This window comes from Aplidium turbinatum, chromosome 8 (genome assembly GCF_918807975.1).
Source record: "Aplidium turbinatum chromosome 8, kaAplTurb1.1, whole genome shotgun sequence".
Taxonomy (NCBI): domain Eukaryota; kingdom Metazoa; phylum Chordata; class Ascidiacea; order Aplousobranchia; family Polyclinidae; genus Aplidium; species Aplidium turbinatum.
Genome location: NC_137479.1, coordinates 10,116,835 through 10,135,713, shown reverse-complemented (window position 1 = coordinate 10,135,713; position 18,879 = coordinate 10,116,835). Strand labels below are relative to the sequence as shown.

Sequence of the window (18,879 nt, the reverse complement as noted above, 5' to 3'; positions counted from 1 at the left end):
TTCTGCTCGCGTTTCCTTCGTCTGCCCCACCACCAGCTTGCCACCCCTGGAAAAGAAATTTAATTCTGAACACGATTCAAAAAAAAAATTCCGAAAAATATTTCGGGAAAATATTTTTATAGACGGTCAATTGAAGGCGTCTATAAACGTTAAAATCTCTATTTATTTTTAAATACGTAAGACATTTCTTCCATTTTTAAACCATTCTGCTCGCGTTTCCTTCGTCTGCCCCACCACGAGCTTGCCACCCCTGGAAAGGAAATTTAATTCTGAACACGATTCAAAAATAAAATTCCGAAAAATATTTTGGGAAAGTATTTTTATAGACGCCTAATTGAAGGCGTCTTTTAACGTTAAAATCTCTATTTATTTTTAAATACGCAAGACATTTCTTCCATTTTTAAACCATTCTGCTCGCGTTTCCTTCGTCTGCCCCACCACGAGCTTGCCATCCCTGGAAAGGAAATTTAATTCTGAACACGATTCAAAAATAAAATTCCGAAAAATATTTCGGGAAAGTATTTTTATAGACGCCTAATTGAAGGCGTCTTTTAACGTTGAAATCTCTATTTGTTTTTTAATACGTAAGACATTTACCCCATTTTTAAACCATTCTGCTCGCGTTTCCTTCGTCTGTCCCACCACGAGCTTGCCACCCCTGGAAAGGAAATTTAATTCAGAACACGATTCAAAAATAAAATTCCGAAAAATATTTCGGGAAAATATTTTTATAGACGGTCAATTGAAGGCGTCTAAAAACGTTAAAATCTCTATTTATTTTTAAATACGCAAGACATTTCTTCCATTTTTAAACCATTCTGCTCGCGTTTCCTTCGTCTGCCCCACCACGAGCTTGCCATCCCTGGAACGGAAATTTAATTCTGAACACGATTCAAAAATAAAATTCCGAATAATATTTCGGGAAAGTGTTTTTATAGTCGTTTTTGTGATGCTTACTTTTCTTGCCATATCACATATAGCAGTCTTAATAGATACGATTTTTTGTCTAACTTTTCGCAATTGCAGTTGCTTTATCTTTGACAAGTCGAGTTTTTTATTTAAATTTCTGTGTTCACTGTTCATTTGGCTATGGAAAAAATATGAGATTTGCTTTGATGTGGTAACGAGAAGTGATTTTATCAGCTTCCGAGTGTTGCTACTTTCATCGCATTGTTTATCGCGCAAATTTTTACGGATCATTTTTTTAGGCGGATCGCGCAGAATTATTCTGCCATAATGACGGTGGTGGTCAGAGTGACGGTGGTGGTCAGAGTGACGGTGGTATTTAGTTAATATTTAGTGCAGCAATAAATTGTTTTCATCGTAATCAAGGACGTTAGGTACGTACTTTCAAACAACTCGCACTGTTGACGGCCATTTTGGACATGTGCTCTCGCAACCTGGTTGTAACCTTTTTGTGACCCAGTACTAGGTTGCAACCCGGTGATTGGGAATCTCTGATCTATGTTAAACTAAAAGTAAGCCAACTTTTTCTACTGTTCAACTTCTGGACCACAAAATTGGATCCTGATTCGGATCCATTCCATTCCGGTTTGAACTTATCCTGGCTTGTAGGCCTTAGCCTTTTTAGTTTACTGGCAACATATGAAAATTTGTTTTTGTGCACTTGTAAATCAAGGTGAAATATATATTCTTTGTTTAGGTGGATATATTTAACCTGATGTAAACTCCATGTAGGTTATCTTGTCCCTGTGTTGTGGTTTGAGCAAAATGACTTCTCATTCTTCACCATCATTGAAAAAATTTCCACGACAAAAGTCAGTGTATGATAGTGTCAGTCAATTGATTCCAGTTGGTCATGAAAAACAATTAAAGCAAGCTTTGTATACATCAGTTGCTTTGATATTAATTGCAGTTGTCATTTTAGTTGCTACCAGTGCCTATTTTGTCTTGCAAGTTTTTATTAAGCCCCTCCTTTGGGCTGTTCTATGTGGCTCTTTTTTGTTTCCATTTAAGCATGCACTACAAAATCTCATTGCAAATTGGTTGACTGAAACATTGAGCAATGGTATCCCTCTTGTGGTGAATACTTGCATTCTTCCAATCACACTCTTTGGCAATCTTTCAGATTGGCTTGGTCAATTTGTTTCCAGCAAATGGAAAATTATAACTTCTTTCATTTCTGTACTGGTAACCTTAAATATTCTTCACTATTTTGGTATGTTGGCTTATATTTTTACTGTAGCAACTTATACTATGGATCGTATTTGGATTTGTGTATATCAAATTTCCAGTTTCATGCTGTCCTACAACATTAGTATGATACTGCTATTATTGTTGTATATTTTATCAACGATATGTTTTGGAATTGAGTTGTATCAAACAGCCTTGGTTGCCCTCTGGATTCACTTGCTTATATATATTGTTAGTTTGAGTGGTAGTTTTCAAATTCCCATTGCTAGTGCAATAGCATTATTGTTTGGTTTGGGTTTTGTGTGGAAAATAGATTTAAACCAAGAAAAAGAAACTTCAAAGGGAAATGCCTTATCTGGAGAGCAGATTGGAGATGGCAACACCCAGTCAAATAGTAACCATGGAAGTTCTGCTTTCTACTTCAATATATTGTTTGCCATGTTTGCTCTTATTGTCACGTGGCTTCATATTTGGATTTTGCTGCTGATGCTTGTTCCACTGACATTTTGGACATGTAAAAGAGCATTGGTTCATGGAAAAATCCCAGCATTGTTAGACAAGGCTTGTCTTAACATATTCCAAAGAGACAGAACAACCATCAAGAACAATGTGCTTCAGTTTTGGGAAAGAAATAAAGGAATTTTATTTCCAACACCTTTGCCAAATGTGCTGCAAATCTTAAGAAAAGGAGATAGAGTGATGCACACGAGTATTTTGTCTTCTCTTCCCGCTGTTACAAGCATTCTTATTATACTCATTTTATTCACCAATGCTATATTCATGACTGTATTCATTTGTGTAAAAGTGCAACAAGAAAGCTTTTTGCTGGTTGAAGTAACCTCAAATGTTATCAATGAGACTGTATCTGAACATCCAGAATACAAAGGCTGGCTTCCTGATAATGAAACAATGAAAAAGTCTATGGACTCTCTTGTTGACATGGTTTATCTTCAAGGACGTGAATGGATTAGTCAGAATGTCCATACTGCCCTGGGACCGAATGGCAATAATTCAAAAGTTGAAAAGCAAATTTTGAAATTATGGGATCAGATTTATCATCACAGTTCTGCTAAGAGGCCTCGTAAGTTGCTGAGAAAGAACTCTATAAAAAGTATAGGCTTACCAGAAAACACTGGAATCTTTCATGGATTTGTAGACCTTCTTAATATGAGCGAAGTGATGGGTTGGTTGCAAGAAAATGTGTCTGCCCTGATGTCATTAAGTGAAACTTTACTAGCAATACTTCAAAGTAATGTGGCATTGATCATGTCTGTTTCATCTGCCATATTATCTGCTTTGTTGAATGGGGGAACTTTTGTTCTAAATTTTCTATTGTCTATGGTCATTTTTTTCACAGCTTTGTTCTATCTGTTGGCTTGTAGCACAGATAGATATAAACCAGTAGAAATAATTGGATCAGCTATTCGACCTTTAACCATGGGAACACATTTTGAAAGTGCTATACAAGATGCTGTTAATGGGGTGTTTGGTGCATCTATAAAGATGTTTTGGTTCTATGGTTTATATACATGGATAAACCACAGCCTTTTTGGATCAAATCTTGTGTATTTACCATCAATATTAGCAGCTGGATTTGCTGTGATACCATTATTGACTACTTATTGGGTTTGTCTTCCTTCTGCTATTGAGGTTTGGCTTCTTCAAGGAAGTTTAGTGAGAGCTGTTGGTCTCATTATTTGCCAATTTCTTCCAACCTTGTTTGTTGATACAGCTATTTATCATGACATATCAATGATAGGTGGTGGTGCACATTCATATGTCACTGGCTTAGCTGTTGCTGGTGGGTTATATACATTTGGTTTAGAAGGAGCAGTTTTTGGACCACTTATTTTATGCTTTCTCCTGGTTGGTATAAACTTGTATTCCAAAGTCACATCAGCAAACGAATGAAAATCTGCACTGTGTTGTACCTGAAAATGTTTTTATGTTGGCATAGCTGTAGAATTTTTTGCATACATTTCACTGTAACATTGCTTATAGAAATGTATTTATATCCCACAAAGAGATCATGCATGAATAAGCTATTTGAGTCTCCAAAAATAAATTAGAAACCTTCTTTTGTAAAAGAACTATTGAAAATAGATTTGACTTTGCAAAAAAATTGTTGTTGCAACTTGCAAGGTTAGAGTGTGTTTTTAAAACAACATATTATTCTATTTATCATTTTTTTATTATAAATCTGGTACAGTGTATCTATACAATACATACTGAATAGGCTACTTAAAATTGGCCAGCTCTTATGCAGATGGTTGATAGTTATAAATGAGATTAAACTTTTTGTACTTTGCAAAGATTAAACTTTTTGTACTTTGCGAAAGCTTAAATGCAGTAAAATTAGCCTATACTGACACCTAAAGGACCTTCCAAAAAGTGTCACTAAGCGAAATATCACTATGTATAGCTGAATTCTACTGCATTACTCAAAGCAAGGTTATGAAGTATCAACTTATATATATGTTTAAGTCATAAGTGTTAGACTAAATTATATACTGCAATATCTACTTTTGTTCCTATTCTGTTGTTTTGCTATTTCTGTCATTGCATGCTTCAGCGACCTGCTGACAATGTAAATATAACCACAACAATGTTAACCGTGCATTTGCAGTACTAAATCCATGGAGCCTGAGAGTGTAGGTCTAGTTCATGCTGGTATTCAAACGAATGGATACAACTGGGGTTCAGTACTTTTTTTTGGATAATCCAACATAGCTGAGTCATATAAAACTACCAGTTAGTTCTTGAGTTTGATTCTTCTGCTGTTAAATTCTTCATCAATTTCAGAAGTCAGGTTAAAGCAATCATTTTGTTGTTTTTATTTTATGTTGTTGTTTTCATAGTTTCAAGTGTCTAGGGTCTAGTGGGAGTGTGTTTGAATAATCAGTATGTAAATTGTATTTGGTTATAGATTTTTATTTATGTTCTTTTTAGTTTATAGGACTTGCAATATTTCATTTTAAGATGAAATTGAACCTATACATTATAAGGGTCTGCTACTATTCGGTGAGTTCCTAACCCCTAACCCTAAAACGACAATGATAATTAGGCTACGGTACCCAATAATTTAAAAAAAAAATGAAAAAATCCCCCGTTAAGGGATCGGACTCACCGAAACGGGCCATTCCGACATTATACAATGTATATATTTGTGAAAAACTTTCTAACCTAATGCAAAATTACCTTTGAGATGTAGCCTGTGATCAAAGTAGAATATGGTTAGAAAACTACTGGAATCAGAAAAGTGTTTTACACAAAATGATCTCACGAATTATTTGCATAAACAGTAGCTTCTACATATAGATACAGCTTTTATTACTAAAAAGTTTTCAAATTTAACACCATTTAATTTTAATCATCTTCTTATATATTAAGCAACTAATAAATGACCTAAACTCTTTTCAAAAATCTTTGGAAGTTCTAAGTTCGTATATGTTGTGATTATTAATAGGAACAGTATCTTATTTTTGTTTGACAAGAGTGTTTTTCATCAAAGTTAAGGCGAAAACGTTCGACTGTTAAAACTATTATTGTTATAATGCTCAACCCTGTTTTATGTTTGTGCCTTGCTTGTCTGTGGTAGAAAAAAAATAAAAAAAAGCATAGCCTACTCTACTGTATGATACCCTGTTCATCTTTTCAATGTCATTTGTGTCTTGTATCAAGCATTTTGCATTCAACACTTATACTTTATATTTAATACACTTGTTGTGTAATGTGGATGTTGCTGTTTTTTTGCCTAACCCCTTAAACCCGTTATTGGTGTGACATCTGCTGTGATAAAATTTGTGTGTGTATCAAAAATAAGTTTAGTTGATATATTATATTTTTTTTTGCATTTTCACAATTGTAATAAACAGACCACTAAGAAAAGTATTTCAGCAGAAGTGGTTACTCTTTTTTGTTTGGTTGTAACATAAAAGTTATGAACAAACTGCTTCAGATAGATGTATAAGTATGTACAAGTGTACTTGTTAGAATATTGAGAGTTTCATACAAATCAAATAAAACCAAAAAACATGTTTTCTTTTTCTCAAAGTGCATAAATTCTTTTTGTATTGCATACTGATCCGCCAAAAAAGGCAAAAATCGCAGCCCTGAACACAAGATACAAATTTGTGTTTATAATAAAAAAAAGTGTTTTGTAATTTTGAACTGAAGGGCACCTATCGTTTGGTCTGTTCTTTGAAATGGTTTTCCTGTGATGCTTGAAGTTATTTTTCTTATCAATTGCATGAAATGTGCTTACTGTTGTAGTTTGCAAGAGAAGGCAGAATTGGTGAAAAAGTTATATCAAAAGTTTCCGTATTAAATTGATAGAACCTTTCCTGCTTACTGTACCGGTATAATGTATTTCTTAACATAATATCACTAATTCTTGTGTGTTTGGAAAGCACCATTGTTTGTTCTGTACTAAACGGGTTGTTATTTTTTTTTGTTTTGTTCAGATAGTAATCAATTTGTTATAACCTTTTACAATCAATATTCCTGATTTGAAAACATGTCTGTTGGAATAAAAGAGTCCTTCAACAAATTTGCTTTTCTCACTGTGCAAGATTCAGACTCAGATACACCCCCTGAAGGAAAGACCATCAAAGGTAAAAAACAACAGACAAAATCGGCTCCAATCAATAATAATTCAAAAAAGAGGTCACGAAGACAAAAAAAGAAAGAAAGTGCTGGAGGCCAACAGGTAAAAAATGGCAAAATTTGCACTGTCGGTTACCATGCAAAATGCCTTTTAAGGGGGCAGTTCTACTTAGAAAAAAAAATTTTAAATTTATTTTATTGATATTAATGATATATGAAGAAGGGGTGTTCTTCCCAGCCATCAGCACAAGGCTGATCACTCACTAGTACAGCGAGCAGCGGTAACGCTTCGCTAACCATAACGGTGTAGCTTCCACGCTAGCCATAAAGACCTCCAATAAAAGATAAGTTTTTGGGCAGCCGATTGTAGCATCGAATAGACAGCGATAGACACGTGTTTCGCCCATGAGGCTGGGCTTATCGGTATCGCACCGTATTCTTGCCACTTGGGTAATCGACCGCCGCTTTACCAGTCAGTTTAACTCTTATCTTTGTGGAAAGAAAAGAGCCAACAAAACCAGCAGGTGCCAGGGGTAGGACATGTGAAGAAGGGGTGTTCTTCCCGGCCATCAGCACAAGGCTGATGAGCCCAGCCTCATGGGCGAAACACGTGTCTATCGCTGTCTATTCGATGCTACAATCGGCTGCCCAGAAACTTATTAATGATATATATTGGAAATTTATCATAGATTCCGAATATGCAGTCAGTTTTTACCTATTTGCCCTCATTAGGCTTCAAACTGAAGGTTGTCTGAACGCACCTCAGTTTAAAATGTGAATAAAAATTTGCATTGTTGTGAGAATGTTAGTTGCAAAATGTTTTGTATTTTCCCTTACAAAATCTAATAATGAATAAGCTAAATAGCACCACCTTTTCGTGTATGTGTATTGTGTAAACTCAGTATTTTGTTCATTATGTATATTTTAGTTACAGTGAATGGACATAGAAGAAGAAAAGTCACATTTAAAGTCAAAGGCATAAATTTACCTAATTCTATTTTTCAAATGCGATTTACTCAAAATCATGTTTTTGTGCACTAAAAATGTTTCTTCTAGAAAACTACTTTTCAGAATTGGCTAAAATTTTTAACAGATGTACAGTAGGCCCTTACGGACATAATGATTGAGTTTTGTTTCAATATTCAGAGTAATAAATATTTTATTACCAAACCTTGAAGTCAAATTTGCTCTCGATGCATAGCAATTATGAAATTTTTTATATTTAAAAAATAAAAAAGTTAAAAGAAATCTCCTCTCTCAATTTATGGCTATGATACCCTACTAGATCACCATGCAGTTTGAAGTCCTTACCTGTAGCCATTTTCGAGTTTTTAGGGCTGCAATGGAGACAATCGGTTGATTTTATGTACAAATTCAAAATGGTGTAAACCCTTAATGGATTGCCCCAGCCTAACAAAGTAAATATTTTTGGATAGCTTGTTTCCTCCTTTTCCAGCAATATATATATAGGTTTGTTGGGGTTTGTGGGTGAACTTTTGTGTGTAGATTGTTATTTATGACAAGTACGAAAAATGCGATTCTAAGTAGAATTGCCCCTTAATGCAATCACACAAATAAATGCAAGGAGATGTTATGTGGTGAAGTGACATGTTCAATTGTTCAAGGTCACAATCTAAATCTTCAACAATCAACAACCAGGTGTAAGCCTGGATACGACAAACAAAAAATTTAAGTTTTGGGCAGTTTATAAACATGCTAGGTATAAACGTTAGCACTTTTTTCAGAAACTGTAACAATTTGCTTATTGCTGGTTTTGTTTGTTAGACAACAAAGAGCAATGCCGCTCGTAATGGCCACAAGACCTCACGTTCATCAACGCAGGATGAGTGGACGAAGAAAGATGAGGACTTAGTCGAAAAGATGTATCAGGATGACATATGGACAGCAATTGAACTGAGTAAACAGGAACATGAAAAGCAACTTCATGGTGACAGGACTCAACCGGTTCCTAAGGTTTGTCCCTCTACTTTTCAAGGCCACTTCTTTGGCATGTCGTGACTAAAATGTTAGCGAACGTATGTGAAGTGAACGTAACTTTTATCGCAGGATGACGCTCATGGTGCAAGCTTGGCTAAGAACAGCAGTGATATTCAGCCTTCGGCTAAAAAGACTGAAAGGAAAGAAAAGAAACACAAAGAAAAGAGCTCCAAGACCATTTCATTAGAGGTAGGTGAACTGCGTAATTACTGTAACTACGGTTCAATCATATGACGCCCCTTGGGAGGGAATGTTGGATGATGTGAAAACCGTTGCATTGCTTAACACAGGAGGCAGGCGACAAACACATAGCGGTGAATCAAGTAAATTAATTTGTAAGATATATACACTCCCAAAGTTGTTGTTTGTGGGCTTAACTCTCTCACTGATTTGATTCCAGAGAAAAAAAAACAAAAAAACAAACGACACAACAGTGTACGTTAATAGTGAAAAGTCAACATGCTTTACAAATCATATGCTTGTGATGTACCTATTCAGGAATTTCATCAACAAGTAGAAAAAAGTTTATCGGTTGAACCGGAATCACCAAAGCGTCAAAAGAAGAATCAAACTGTAAAGACGCAAAAGCATACCAGTAAAGTAAACGGTACGTATTTCAGTTTGAACGAATTTTTGTGGCCATTCCTTATCAGTAAATACCTTTTGGAAACCCATATAGTTATGTGGTATATGAACTAGTTTGTGCAGTCCAACGACTAAAATGATACAACTCTGACTTCTTTGCTTTTAATAGACCGACTCCGGGGCTGACATGACCACACTTAATATCAGCGTTCAGCAGGTCTTGACCAAGATTTGCAACGCTGAGTTTAATGTACAGTATATATATTTCTTATAACCTTTTAGAGAACATAAGTGGTAAACAAATATTTGGACTAGGACACTTGGAACGATGCAGTCTAAAATGACATTAATAACTTGGAAATCTGCCAGAGTCGCAATTGAACGTTTTTTGATGCACTATTTGTGCTTCGTGTTTATCATATAAAATAGATCAAATCTTAAAATATTTTCACTTTATGCACTTCTGGGCAGTAGCGTTGTCAGGGATACGCTTGGATCCGGAGGGAATTTAGCGGCCCGCGATAATTACTGGAGAGCTGGGAACTGAACCACTGCCTCTTCTGGATACTGTAGTATGTGTTAGAAGTGTCTGGATTTGGGGTCCAAAGATTACACTGCAACCGGGCCCAAATTATCCTCTCAATAGCCCTGCTTCTGGTCTATGGGAAGGAGGAGACACTGGTGGCCCCATGGCACCCCGCGTATGCACAATTGCACATGGGTGTAATTATTACCCGCTAAGCACTCTGCAATCTTAACTCAATTATGGTACTATTACCAGACTACGAGACAATGGTATTGATTTAATCTTTTCTCTCGAACTGGGAAATCTTTTGAGAGCTTAATCTTTGCAGTGTCGCATACCTGTAGAGGCTTTGAACCACTGACGCAGGCCCGGTCACCGAGACTGACAGAGTGAAGTTGCCGGTGAATTATTCCATCCATTAGATACCAATGAATGGAGAGCAGTTCTTAAATGCGTTGCTCGAGTCCACACCCCGAGAATCAAACCGTGATTTTAAGTCGGACACATAACCACTCATATAACAGGGGAAGTGTATTGTTGTTGTTTCAATGGCCCTTTTGAAAGCTATTTAAGGTCTACGTGACAAAATAAATACGCGTTTAACTAAACGCCGATTGGTAGTTTAACAGCCTACTCTAGGAAAGTAAGAATGGATTTAGCAGGCGGATTTTGCTATTTTTTATTCAGCTTTAAAATGTAGCTCTGGTAGTGCTGAACAAAGCTATTGTTCGGTATCATCTGTAGCTTGAGACCACATTTTCGACCACTGCTATTGCCTATGTATGAAGTCTAGTTGTCGAATACTTTGTTTTTTTATTGTAAGGTACCTGTAAGTGGATCTATTTTGAAAGTACTACTGTTGTTCTAGAAATTACTGATTGCAAATTTTTTAGTTGACGTGGCAGTGACACGCATAAATTGTAAAAAAAGAACAAAAGCATTCACTCACTACTCCTTTGTTACGGTCTACTATTCATAGCTTTATTGATGCAAACAGGTTCTGGGGATTTCTTTGCCGACATAGACAAAGAAGTCAATGATATTCAACGGAAGGAAAAAAATCGAGACCGACAGGTAAATCACCGACCTGTTTGCTTTTCTTATTTTCTGTGCGAAGGTCCATGTTCCGGTTGATGATCAGTGATCACGTGTTTGAAGATTCATAATTTCCCTCGTTGCTTATGCTTTAGACTTCCACCAGTTCAGCTACAAATCCAATGAACATGGAATCTCATCTGCTCAATGAGAGATTGAATGAACAATTGACTGAAAAAGATGAACTTATAGGAAAAATGAAGGAAGAATTGGAATCTTGGGAAGAAAAGTACAATCATGTGAAAAAGCGGAACAAACAGTTGCTAATTATGCTTCAACAGGGCGAAAGTAAGTTATCAACTCCACTACAAATAAACTTTTATAAAATTATGTTCACTAGTGACTTACCAAACACGCTTATTTTTGAGGTGCACATTTTTTTTGTTAGGGATGGTAATGGCAGCGCAAGAATAGGCATCAAGAAATATTTTGTGCTTTTGAAAACATGAATCGTTGGGTTCCCCACCTCCATAGTTGCTTCTCTCATATTCATAGGTTTTCTACGAAAATCTGTTTGATTCAAGATGTCCTACTCCTTGTTAATAACGGAAGAACTTAAGTGTTGATTGCAAAACCTATCATGGGATATTTTGCGTGAGTGTGCATTAAAACTGCACAGTATTATGTGTGATATACGTACACCCAGGTGATATAGCGGAAACTAAACATAAATGATCGTAGATAGACCATCCATTGTAGTCCTCTCTGTGCAAGAAAACTATGACGTTAAACTGACTATTTTTCGCAGTTGGGCTACCTGTTTTTGAAAACAAAAATAATTAATATAAACTCATCAATTCGTGGCTCATTGATGGTACTGTAACCGACTAAGTTGCATCTCGTTTAGTGAAAGAAAAAGCGGAATTATTGTTGGAAGTGGAAAGACTATCCATCATTAGAAATCAGCTTACCAACGAAGTATCGGATATCCATCAAAGCTTAGAAAAAGAAAGATCAAAAACTTCAAAGTTGAAAGATGAATTAACAAAAGTATTACATCTTGCACTGATGTTGTATTATTGTTTATAGCTAAAACCATGATCACAAAACGACAAAAGTTAAAAATTTATTCAAATCATGTGAAAAATAAATCAAACATTGCGTTTACAGTATACTGTAGGTAACAGAGCGTTCTTTGTAGGTTACTTTTCGGCGACTTTTGGGTAATCTTTATTTTGGCCATACATTTCCTCTTAAACACAAGCACTTTATCGTTATGCTTCAGGTTTCTAGTTCCATGAAATTCCTTTTCTCAGGGTGCACAAAATTTAAAGTGTTCATTCTTTTCCACCACAAAATAACACTGGTCTTTTGTTCAGGTTTCGACAAAACAAGGAAAGAAACATGCAGAAGGATGATAGATCATTCTTTGTGCCAACGAGAAGACGCTACTGAAACTCTGGTCCGATACTTTTCTATTTTTCAGCCCATTGTTCAATGTCTGCCTACAGCAATGCTTTGATGCTTGTGTTACGTCGCTTTTTTAAATAAACGTCGATTCCCACGCCACGTGTTGATAGAAAAATTGCAGTTGACCTTTGAACTCGGTACACGTACATAGGGTTGCCATTAGCTTTGATCGGTATCCGGGAAATACCTCGTTTCTCCACCTTCCACTTCAAGGCTTTCGTAATGCCACCTATAAAAACAAATCGAATGTTAGACCCACTTACAGGCGTTACCATTGTGACTACAGTATTGGCCATGTTTGTTGCTCGGTTTAGTTTAGAGATGAAGACCACTTTTTGGCAGAAATCAAAATGTTGCTGGTCTCTGGGGTTGACAGCGCAGGACAGAATAAGAGATGAAATCATCAGGGAACGAATGCAAGTCATAGAGCTGGAAGATAAGTAGAGACTCGCGTCTTAAATTTGTTGGGTTACGCCGTGACAGACGAACATTATGTAGGAAAAAGAATAAGACAATTGAAAGTTGGTAAAAGAAAGCGAGAAGACCGAAAAGATGGGTGAGTTTGTGTGACAAAAGATATGGAAATAGTGGGAGTGAAGAAGGAAGATGCTGCTGACAGAGTGATGTGGAGGTCTGCACCGGCGACCCCACTTGAAGTGGGAATAAAGCCAGAAGAAGACTTTTTTGCCTTTCTGGCAATTTAATTTGTTTCATTAGCAAGCATAACTGACATCAATATTGATTAAGCTTGAACTTTTGCCCTTGAATGAGCATGAAGTTATTTCTAGCCGATAGTGGCACGCTGCCTGGATTACTCACTTTCGTAAACAACGACACTCTATTCCGCACTTCCTACTTCGACAATTTTCGCATGGATAAAAGCAACCCGGACACTTTTCTCGCATGCAGTCACACAAGTCCCTGCCGTCGACTGCTAAGTGGCCGCCGTCGTCATACAAAACCTTTTTGCCTCTGAAAAAAGTTAACATTCAGGATCACAAGATCAGAAAATGGGTGAAATGTGTGCGTTAGCCCATCTGCATGCTGACGGCATTTTGACTTGCTCGGTTGGTAGAGCCAGTAGATATGAGTTTGATAACAGGTCAAAAACGGTATTGAATCTCGTTTCTGCTTAGCATTTAGGAATGGATTCACTCGATAGCGCGAGTTACGTTTAAATTTGTTAGCTTTGTAATTGAGCACCGAAAACAATGCATTCTGTACCGGTAGTATGGATACAGCGCCAGAGGAAATACTAATTGTAAGACCGGGAAAGTCACTCCTGACATTATTTTGAAGTTTCAAATGTATATAGTGCTTGAGTTATTAAACCACGACCAATCTCACATTGGCCATGGCTAGCAGATTTTAAGTTTTCGGTTATATCATGATTGCGGCTGCAGTGTTGTTGCTGGTAAACTATTGTAACAAATGCATTATTTGCCAATCAGTGGAGAACTGCCCTTAAAATGCGCTGAGCAGGTAAATATTTGTCACTTGTTTCCATTTACCGGTGCTGGTGTTCATCACCCGATTCTTAAACTTTTGCAAGTACGGTAGCACATTAAATTACATCACTTGTACAGTTTTGTCTTGGAGGGTTGTTGCATCATCCTTCTGAGTTTCCTTTCTTGTCTCAAGCTTTGTTCAGGAACAAAATCCTCCAAAGCAGGCCCTGGATTAATGAACTTTAAATTCTTCAGTTGAAATGGTGTGAGCTGGAAACAATAGATAGTTGATGAATGAGTCCCATATGTTAGTGGTTGATTGATACAGTAGGCCTACTTTTGTTATCATAGCAATTAATTCGGTCTTAATGCAGCCTTTAATTAAAGCCTTACAGGATGGGTTTATGCAATGCATATTGTCACTTGTGGCAGCAATTCAAATTTTGTTGAATCATAAGCAAATGATACAATGCAACACCATGACATTTAGCTTCTGGGGCCGGGTCAAGGGCCATTTTAACACCCCATGTTGGCAATGTTTTCCGCACTCCATCAAAAGGCTACTAGGGAGAAGCCAGTATTATATTTGGCTTCTTTATCAGGGTTGGAAGTAACGACTAGTTGTCACTATTCGATAGCGTTATTCGTTGCTTTCTCAATATCGAATGCTCTTCCCATTCCTTTTAAAAATAAATATCGAATGCGGGTTATTCACTGCTTTTTTATGCAAACAACGAAATCATTATTCGTTTTTCACTAATCGATATTTAGAACTGCTGAATCATTTTTTGTTGTTCACTTATTTTGTCGTCAAAACGAATTTACGAGATTTAGTTTTCGGATTACTATCCCACGTAGTCCCCCTCCGGTTTTCGAACTTTAAAGGATTAAGAAAAATTTTGCGGCAACACAGTTCAAAAACCATGCCAGTGAGACTGAGAGTAGTTAACTCGTGAAATACGCAAATATAATAAAATACAATATTTCTAGTAATTGCTATTTATTGCTTTTTTTAAGTATCGATTGCGGAAAGTCATTGCTTTTTTGAGCACTATCGAATAATGAAATAGTCATTGCTTTTTGACTAACGACTTCCAACCCTGGGTCTTATCATACAAGACAGGCAAACCTGCTTTATTCTATGGGTCACTACAAAAACATGATGTTCCTTCAGTCTTTTATTTTGTGTATGATACATGTCATGGTTTGTTTGCTAATGGTTCAACAAAGTAACGTCTCTACCAACATTACGTTTTTATTTTTAATTAAAAGATTTTTGATCCGTCAAACTCCTTTAATAGTCTTGGTCATACAAAACTAATTTTGGAATATATTCAAAAACAAAAAAGACCCAAAAAACTGTGGACTTTAGCAGGTCTTGCAAATAAACTTTCAATAGGCTACGGCAGCTTATCATGGTTTTTAATAATGAAGCAACAATTGCTCTCCACACGATACACTGGGATCAACGACATAGGGCAGCAAATCTGAAATGTTAAAGAATAAAATACATCCATCGATTGGATAAGTTGTGCTGACTGTGATCCACACTCTGTTACAGAGTTGCTTATGAAATCCAATAGACCGACAGGCTACAGTTTTAACTAACCGTACTGATATGTATTGTGTTTGGTCATAGTACACCCTGGTTTTTGTTTGTCGTATCCAGGCTTACACCCGGTGGTTGAAGATTTTGATTAAGTGGACGGGAAGGCAAGGAAGCCAATCTTCGTATCCACCTTCAGGCATGTCTTTAAGTGTCCTGCCAAAGGACACTTTAAGCTGGTAATGGATTGGATAAGTCTATTTATTATCACAGAAATATCAACCACCCAAAAGTTTAATGTTGTCTATTGGCAAAAAACTTCCGATATTAATAACATTCATTAGAAATTTTTTTTTTGGAAAAAATGAACCTTCTTTAATGTAATAAGCAAATAAAACCAGTTAGGTTCAGAAACTTGTATAATTTATAGATAAAGCTGTCGCTGGTGTAAACGGGGCTTCAGCATCTTGGGCAATATTTATGACAATTGTGAGCCTGATGTAATCATGGTGTTCCAAACCAATGTCATTAGCCAATAGCCATTCATATAAAATCATCAGTAAAAATTCTTTGTACTGTAAATATAATCTTTTCAAATTAGTGTTATTATTTGCTATGGTGGGTTGAACTGATGGTAAAAAATGATGTCATAAACAGTGTGAGTCAGGGTTGTCAGATAGCTTTTGAGAAAAAGAGCCAAACAATGTCGAAAAAAGGGCCAAACTGGATAAAAAAAAGAGCCAAATTGTTCAATAATGTTAATAACGTTGCTAATAAAACATAATAACGTTAACGACGTCAATAACGTTACAACATTGCAACAACACAGTCTACATCAGTGATTCCCAACCGCGGCTCTAAGAGCCGCATGCGGCTCCAAGCTAGCTTTCTTGCGGCTCTCGTTGACCCCTGAAAATCCAACAAAAAATATAAAAAAATCTATTTATAATAACTAGGGCGATTATTTTATGACTTGTCAAAATTGTTTGCGAAGTCAAAATTGTTTACAAACTGTATTGTCGTTGTGTCGTAGAGGTTGCATTGTCAGTGAAATTTTCATTTTACATCTTACACAGTGATGTCAAGTTGTTTTTTTGAAAACAAGAAAGTGAATCTAAGAAACAAGCCCAAAACAGGCAAATCAACACAAAGACAAGCCCAATAATTTGCAACCAATACCAATTAGCACAAAGCACGCTTAAAGCACACATAGGCTATCCGCTAAAGCACACGTTAATTACTTGAGTGTTTTCATGCGGCTCCATACGTACTCTGAAGTTTGAAATTCGGCCCCGACACCAAAAAAGGTTGGGAACCACTGGTCTACATTCTACAGAACAATTCCAAATCTTCATCTTTTGCAGTGTTTCCACTCGAATCTTCGTCATTGGCATAAACATTGTTGGTAACGACTAGAACATCACACAACTAAGGCGAAAGAGAAAATTAAAAAAGAAAACTAATCAGGAAAAAATGATGGTTTGCAAAAGAGAGTTTTTTGGCTCTAAAAGTAACTACTTTCAATTCTCTCATGTTTGCAAACCATCATTTTTTCCCGATGCAAACTTCAATTCAATTTTCTCTTTCGCCTTAGTTGTGTGATGTTCTAGTTGTTACCTACATTGTCAGCTGCACACAGTCTAACTCTAAAAAATCGTAATAACACTTTTCAGTCTCAGTTTCCGAAAGACATTTATTTAAATAGCTAGTTTGATAGTATGTGCCAACTGCTTCCAAAAAGAGCCAAGGGGGCAAACAATTTTTTTGGGGGCCAACTACCTCAAAAAAGGGCCATATTTCACAAATTCGGCCCCAAAAGGGCCAATCTGGCAAGCCTGGTGTGAGTGAGGTACAACATGTGAATTCCAGAATCATAGTGGTTAACATAGCAATTAGAAATGAAGTTACAACTTTTTTTTATCTGTGTATGCTCCCCAATGCGATTGTAGCACTAATTAACAAGTGCAGTGGAAGCCATGTTGCACAACATTTTAAATTTATACATCACCTCTTCTACTTCATCATCACTTCCTTTGTTGCTTTTGTTGGATGACATTACGGTATTTGTGTATAAAACAATAATATTGCAACTTTTGTTTCAATCTAAAAACAATTTAAATATACCACAGAGTGATTTAATATTGACTCAACTCTAGTTTATTTTTTGGTGCTTGTTTATAATTAATATTTATGGTTTATAGTTAACCTACACCTACCTCACTTTTTCAATAATTAAGTTACGGTACTTTAGATTAGACAGAAATGTACCAATGTGTTCACTTTTTGCTGTTGCTACCGGTACTTTTGCAATAAATTGGATAACACTTCACATGTTTAACATCTTGCTTTACAATGCATAAACACATGGCATAACTAACTAATTGTAATTTTAAATAAGCTAAATTTACTTTATTTCCCTTTATATTGACAGTTTTGAAAAATACAAATTGCCACAGCGAATGACCATAGAATCAAGAAGGATGAAAGAGTAACATGAGCCGTCACGAAAAAAAGTGTGGGTTTCAAAAATATAAACCATTACACAATTTACATGTAGGAAAGAGAAGAAAGTACGGTATGGGTTTGAAAAACAGAAAATTATAATTTCTGCCTCGTCGATTCTATCAGAGATGGCTTACCGTATAAGTCATCTATGATCATGAGCAACTTTTTTAATTTTTACTAGCTGGCAGTGTTGTCAGGTTATGTTACAAAAACAAGCAAAAAAATTTGAAAAACAAGCCCAAAACAAGCAAATTAACACAAAAACAAGCCCAAAAACAAGCAACAAAAAACAGTCAAAATAGCAGTTAAAAAGTTGCAATATGGCAAATTTTTATAATACAAAACATTCTAAAGAGAAATAAAACATAGTAACTTTAGCGGGTATAGCATACTTTATTTCAGACAAAATATAACATAATTAAAATAAACTCAAACGTTTGTCCTCATCAGGAATTAAATCTGAAATACGGTACATAAAATGAAAAATCGTAAGATAAATTTCACTTTGCACTGTAACTGTAACGACACTCTGGACTGAAAAGCACAAACTGAATAAATGATACGAGAATGATTACGAGTAAATTATGCGGTGAAAAACAGATCATGTGAGGTGTAGTAGACTACAGGCATTGGAATTGGACAAACAATTACCGTAGAACACACGGCGAATAACTGCCGATTGAGAGATGGATTGTTACGTTTGATTCTTAAGGCTTCCATGATCTTAGTCTGAAAATTAGATCTGCCTCGAGAGATGATTTAAAATTTAAAATTATGTTATATTTTTGTATGTAATAAAGTATGCTAAACCAGGTAAACCCGCTAAAGTTACTATGACATTATGTTGTATTTCTCTATGGTTCAACAAAGCAAACTCTACCAAAGCTTTATCAAAACATTCCATATCATCATAATCCATCGTCGGTTTGTTCCCCACTAGTGGGGGTGGCCGATTGTTTCCGCGCAGCAATTGTTTTAATCCCTTTTCTCCATTTCACCCTGTCCCT

At 36.1% G+C, this 18,879-nt stretch overlaps 3 protein-coding genes across 7 annotated transcripts; 2 read left to right on the top strand and 1 right to left on the bottom strand.

Annotated features, from left to right (window-relative positions):
• Window positions 1-1,708: 1,708 nt before the first annotated feature.
• On the top strand, window positions 1,709-6,618 carry LOC145775880 (transmembrane protein 245-like). Its single transcript, XM_082587269.1, has one exon. The coding sequence runs from the start codon at window positions 1,732-1,734 to the stop codon at window positions 4,063-4,065; it is 2,334 nt and encodes a 777-aa protein (XP_082443395.1). The 5' UTR covers window positions 1,709-1,731; the 3' UTR covers window positions 4,066-6,618.
• Window positions 6,619-6,621: 3 nt separating this feature from the next.
• LOC145775881 (G kinase-anchoring protein 1-A-like) lies at window positions 6,622-12,472 on the top strand. Its single transcript, XM_082587270.1, has 8 exons — window positions 6,622-6,862; window positions 8,545-8,733; window positions 8,827-8,946; window positions 9,256-9,364; window positions 10,866-10,942; window positions 11,059-11,251; window positions 11,811-11,953; window positions 12,283-12,472. Exons 1-8 carry the CDS (start codon window positions 6,671-6,673, stop codon window positions 12,319-12,321), a joined length of 1,062 nt encoding a protein of 353 aa, XP_082443396.1. The 5' UTR covers window positions 6,622-6,670; the 3' UTR covers window positions 12,322-12,472.
• On the bottom strand, window positions 12,017-18,419 carry LOC145775882 (ARL14 effector protein-like). Of its 5 annotated transcripts, none has more exons than XM_082587271.1 (5): window positions 17,376-17,469; window positions 16,609-17,013; window positions 13,952-14,091; window positions 13,193-13,345; window positions 12,017-12,602 (listed from the first exon to the last, which is right to left on the bottom strand). In XM_082587271.1, exons 2-5 carry the CDS (start codon window positions 16,765-16,767, stop codon window positions 12,533-12,535), a joined length of 522 nt encoding a protein of 173 aa, XP_082443397.1. In that variant the 5' UTR covers window positions 16,768-17,013; window positions 17,376-17,469; the 3' UTR covers window positions 12,017-12,532. The 5 variants fall into 5 exon arrangements, with proteins under 5 accessions (XP_082443397.1, XP_082443398.1, XP_082443399.1 ...); XM_082587272.1 differs by having other exon boundaries at window positions 13,958-14,091; XM_082587273.1 differs by having other exon boundaries at window positions 16,639-17,013.
• Between the last annotated feature and the right edge of the window lie 460 nt (window positions 18,420-18,879).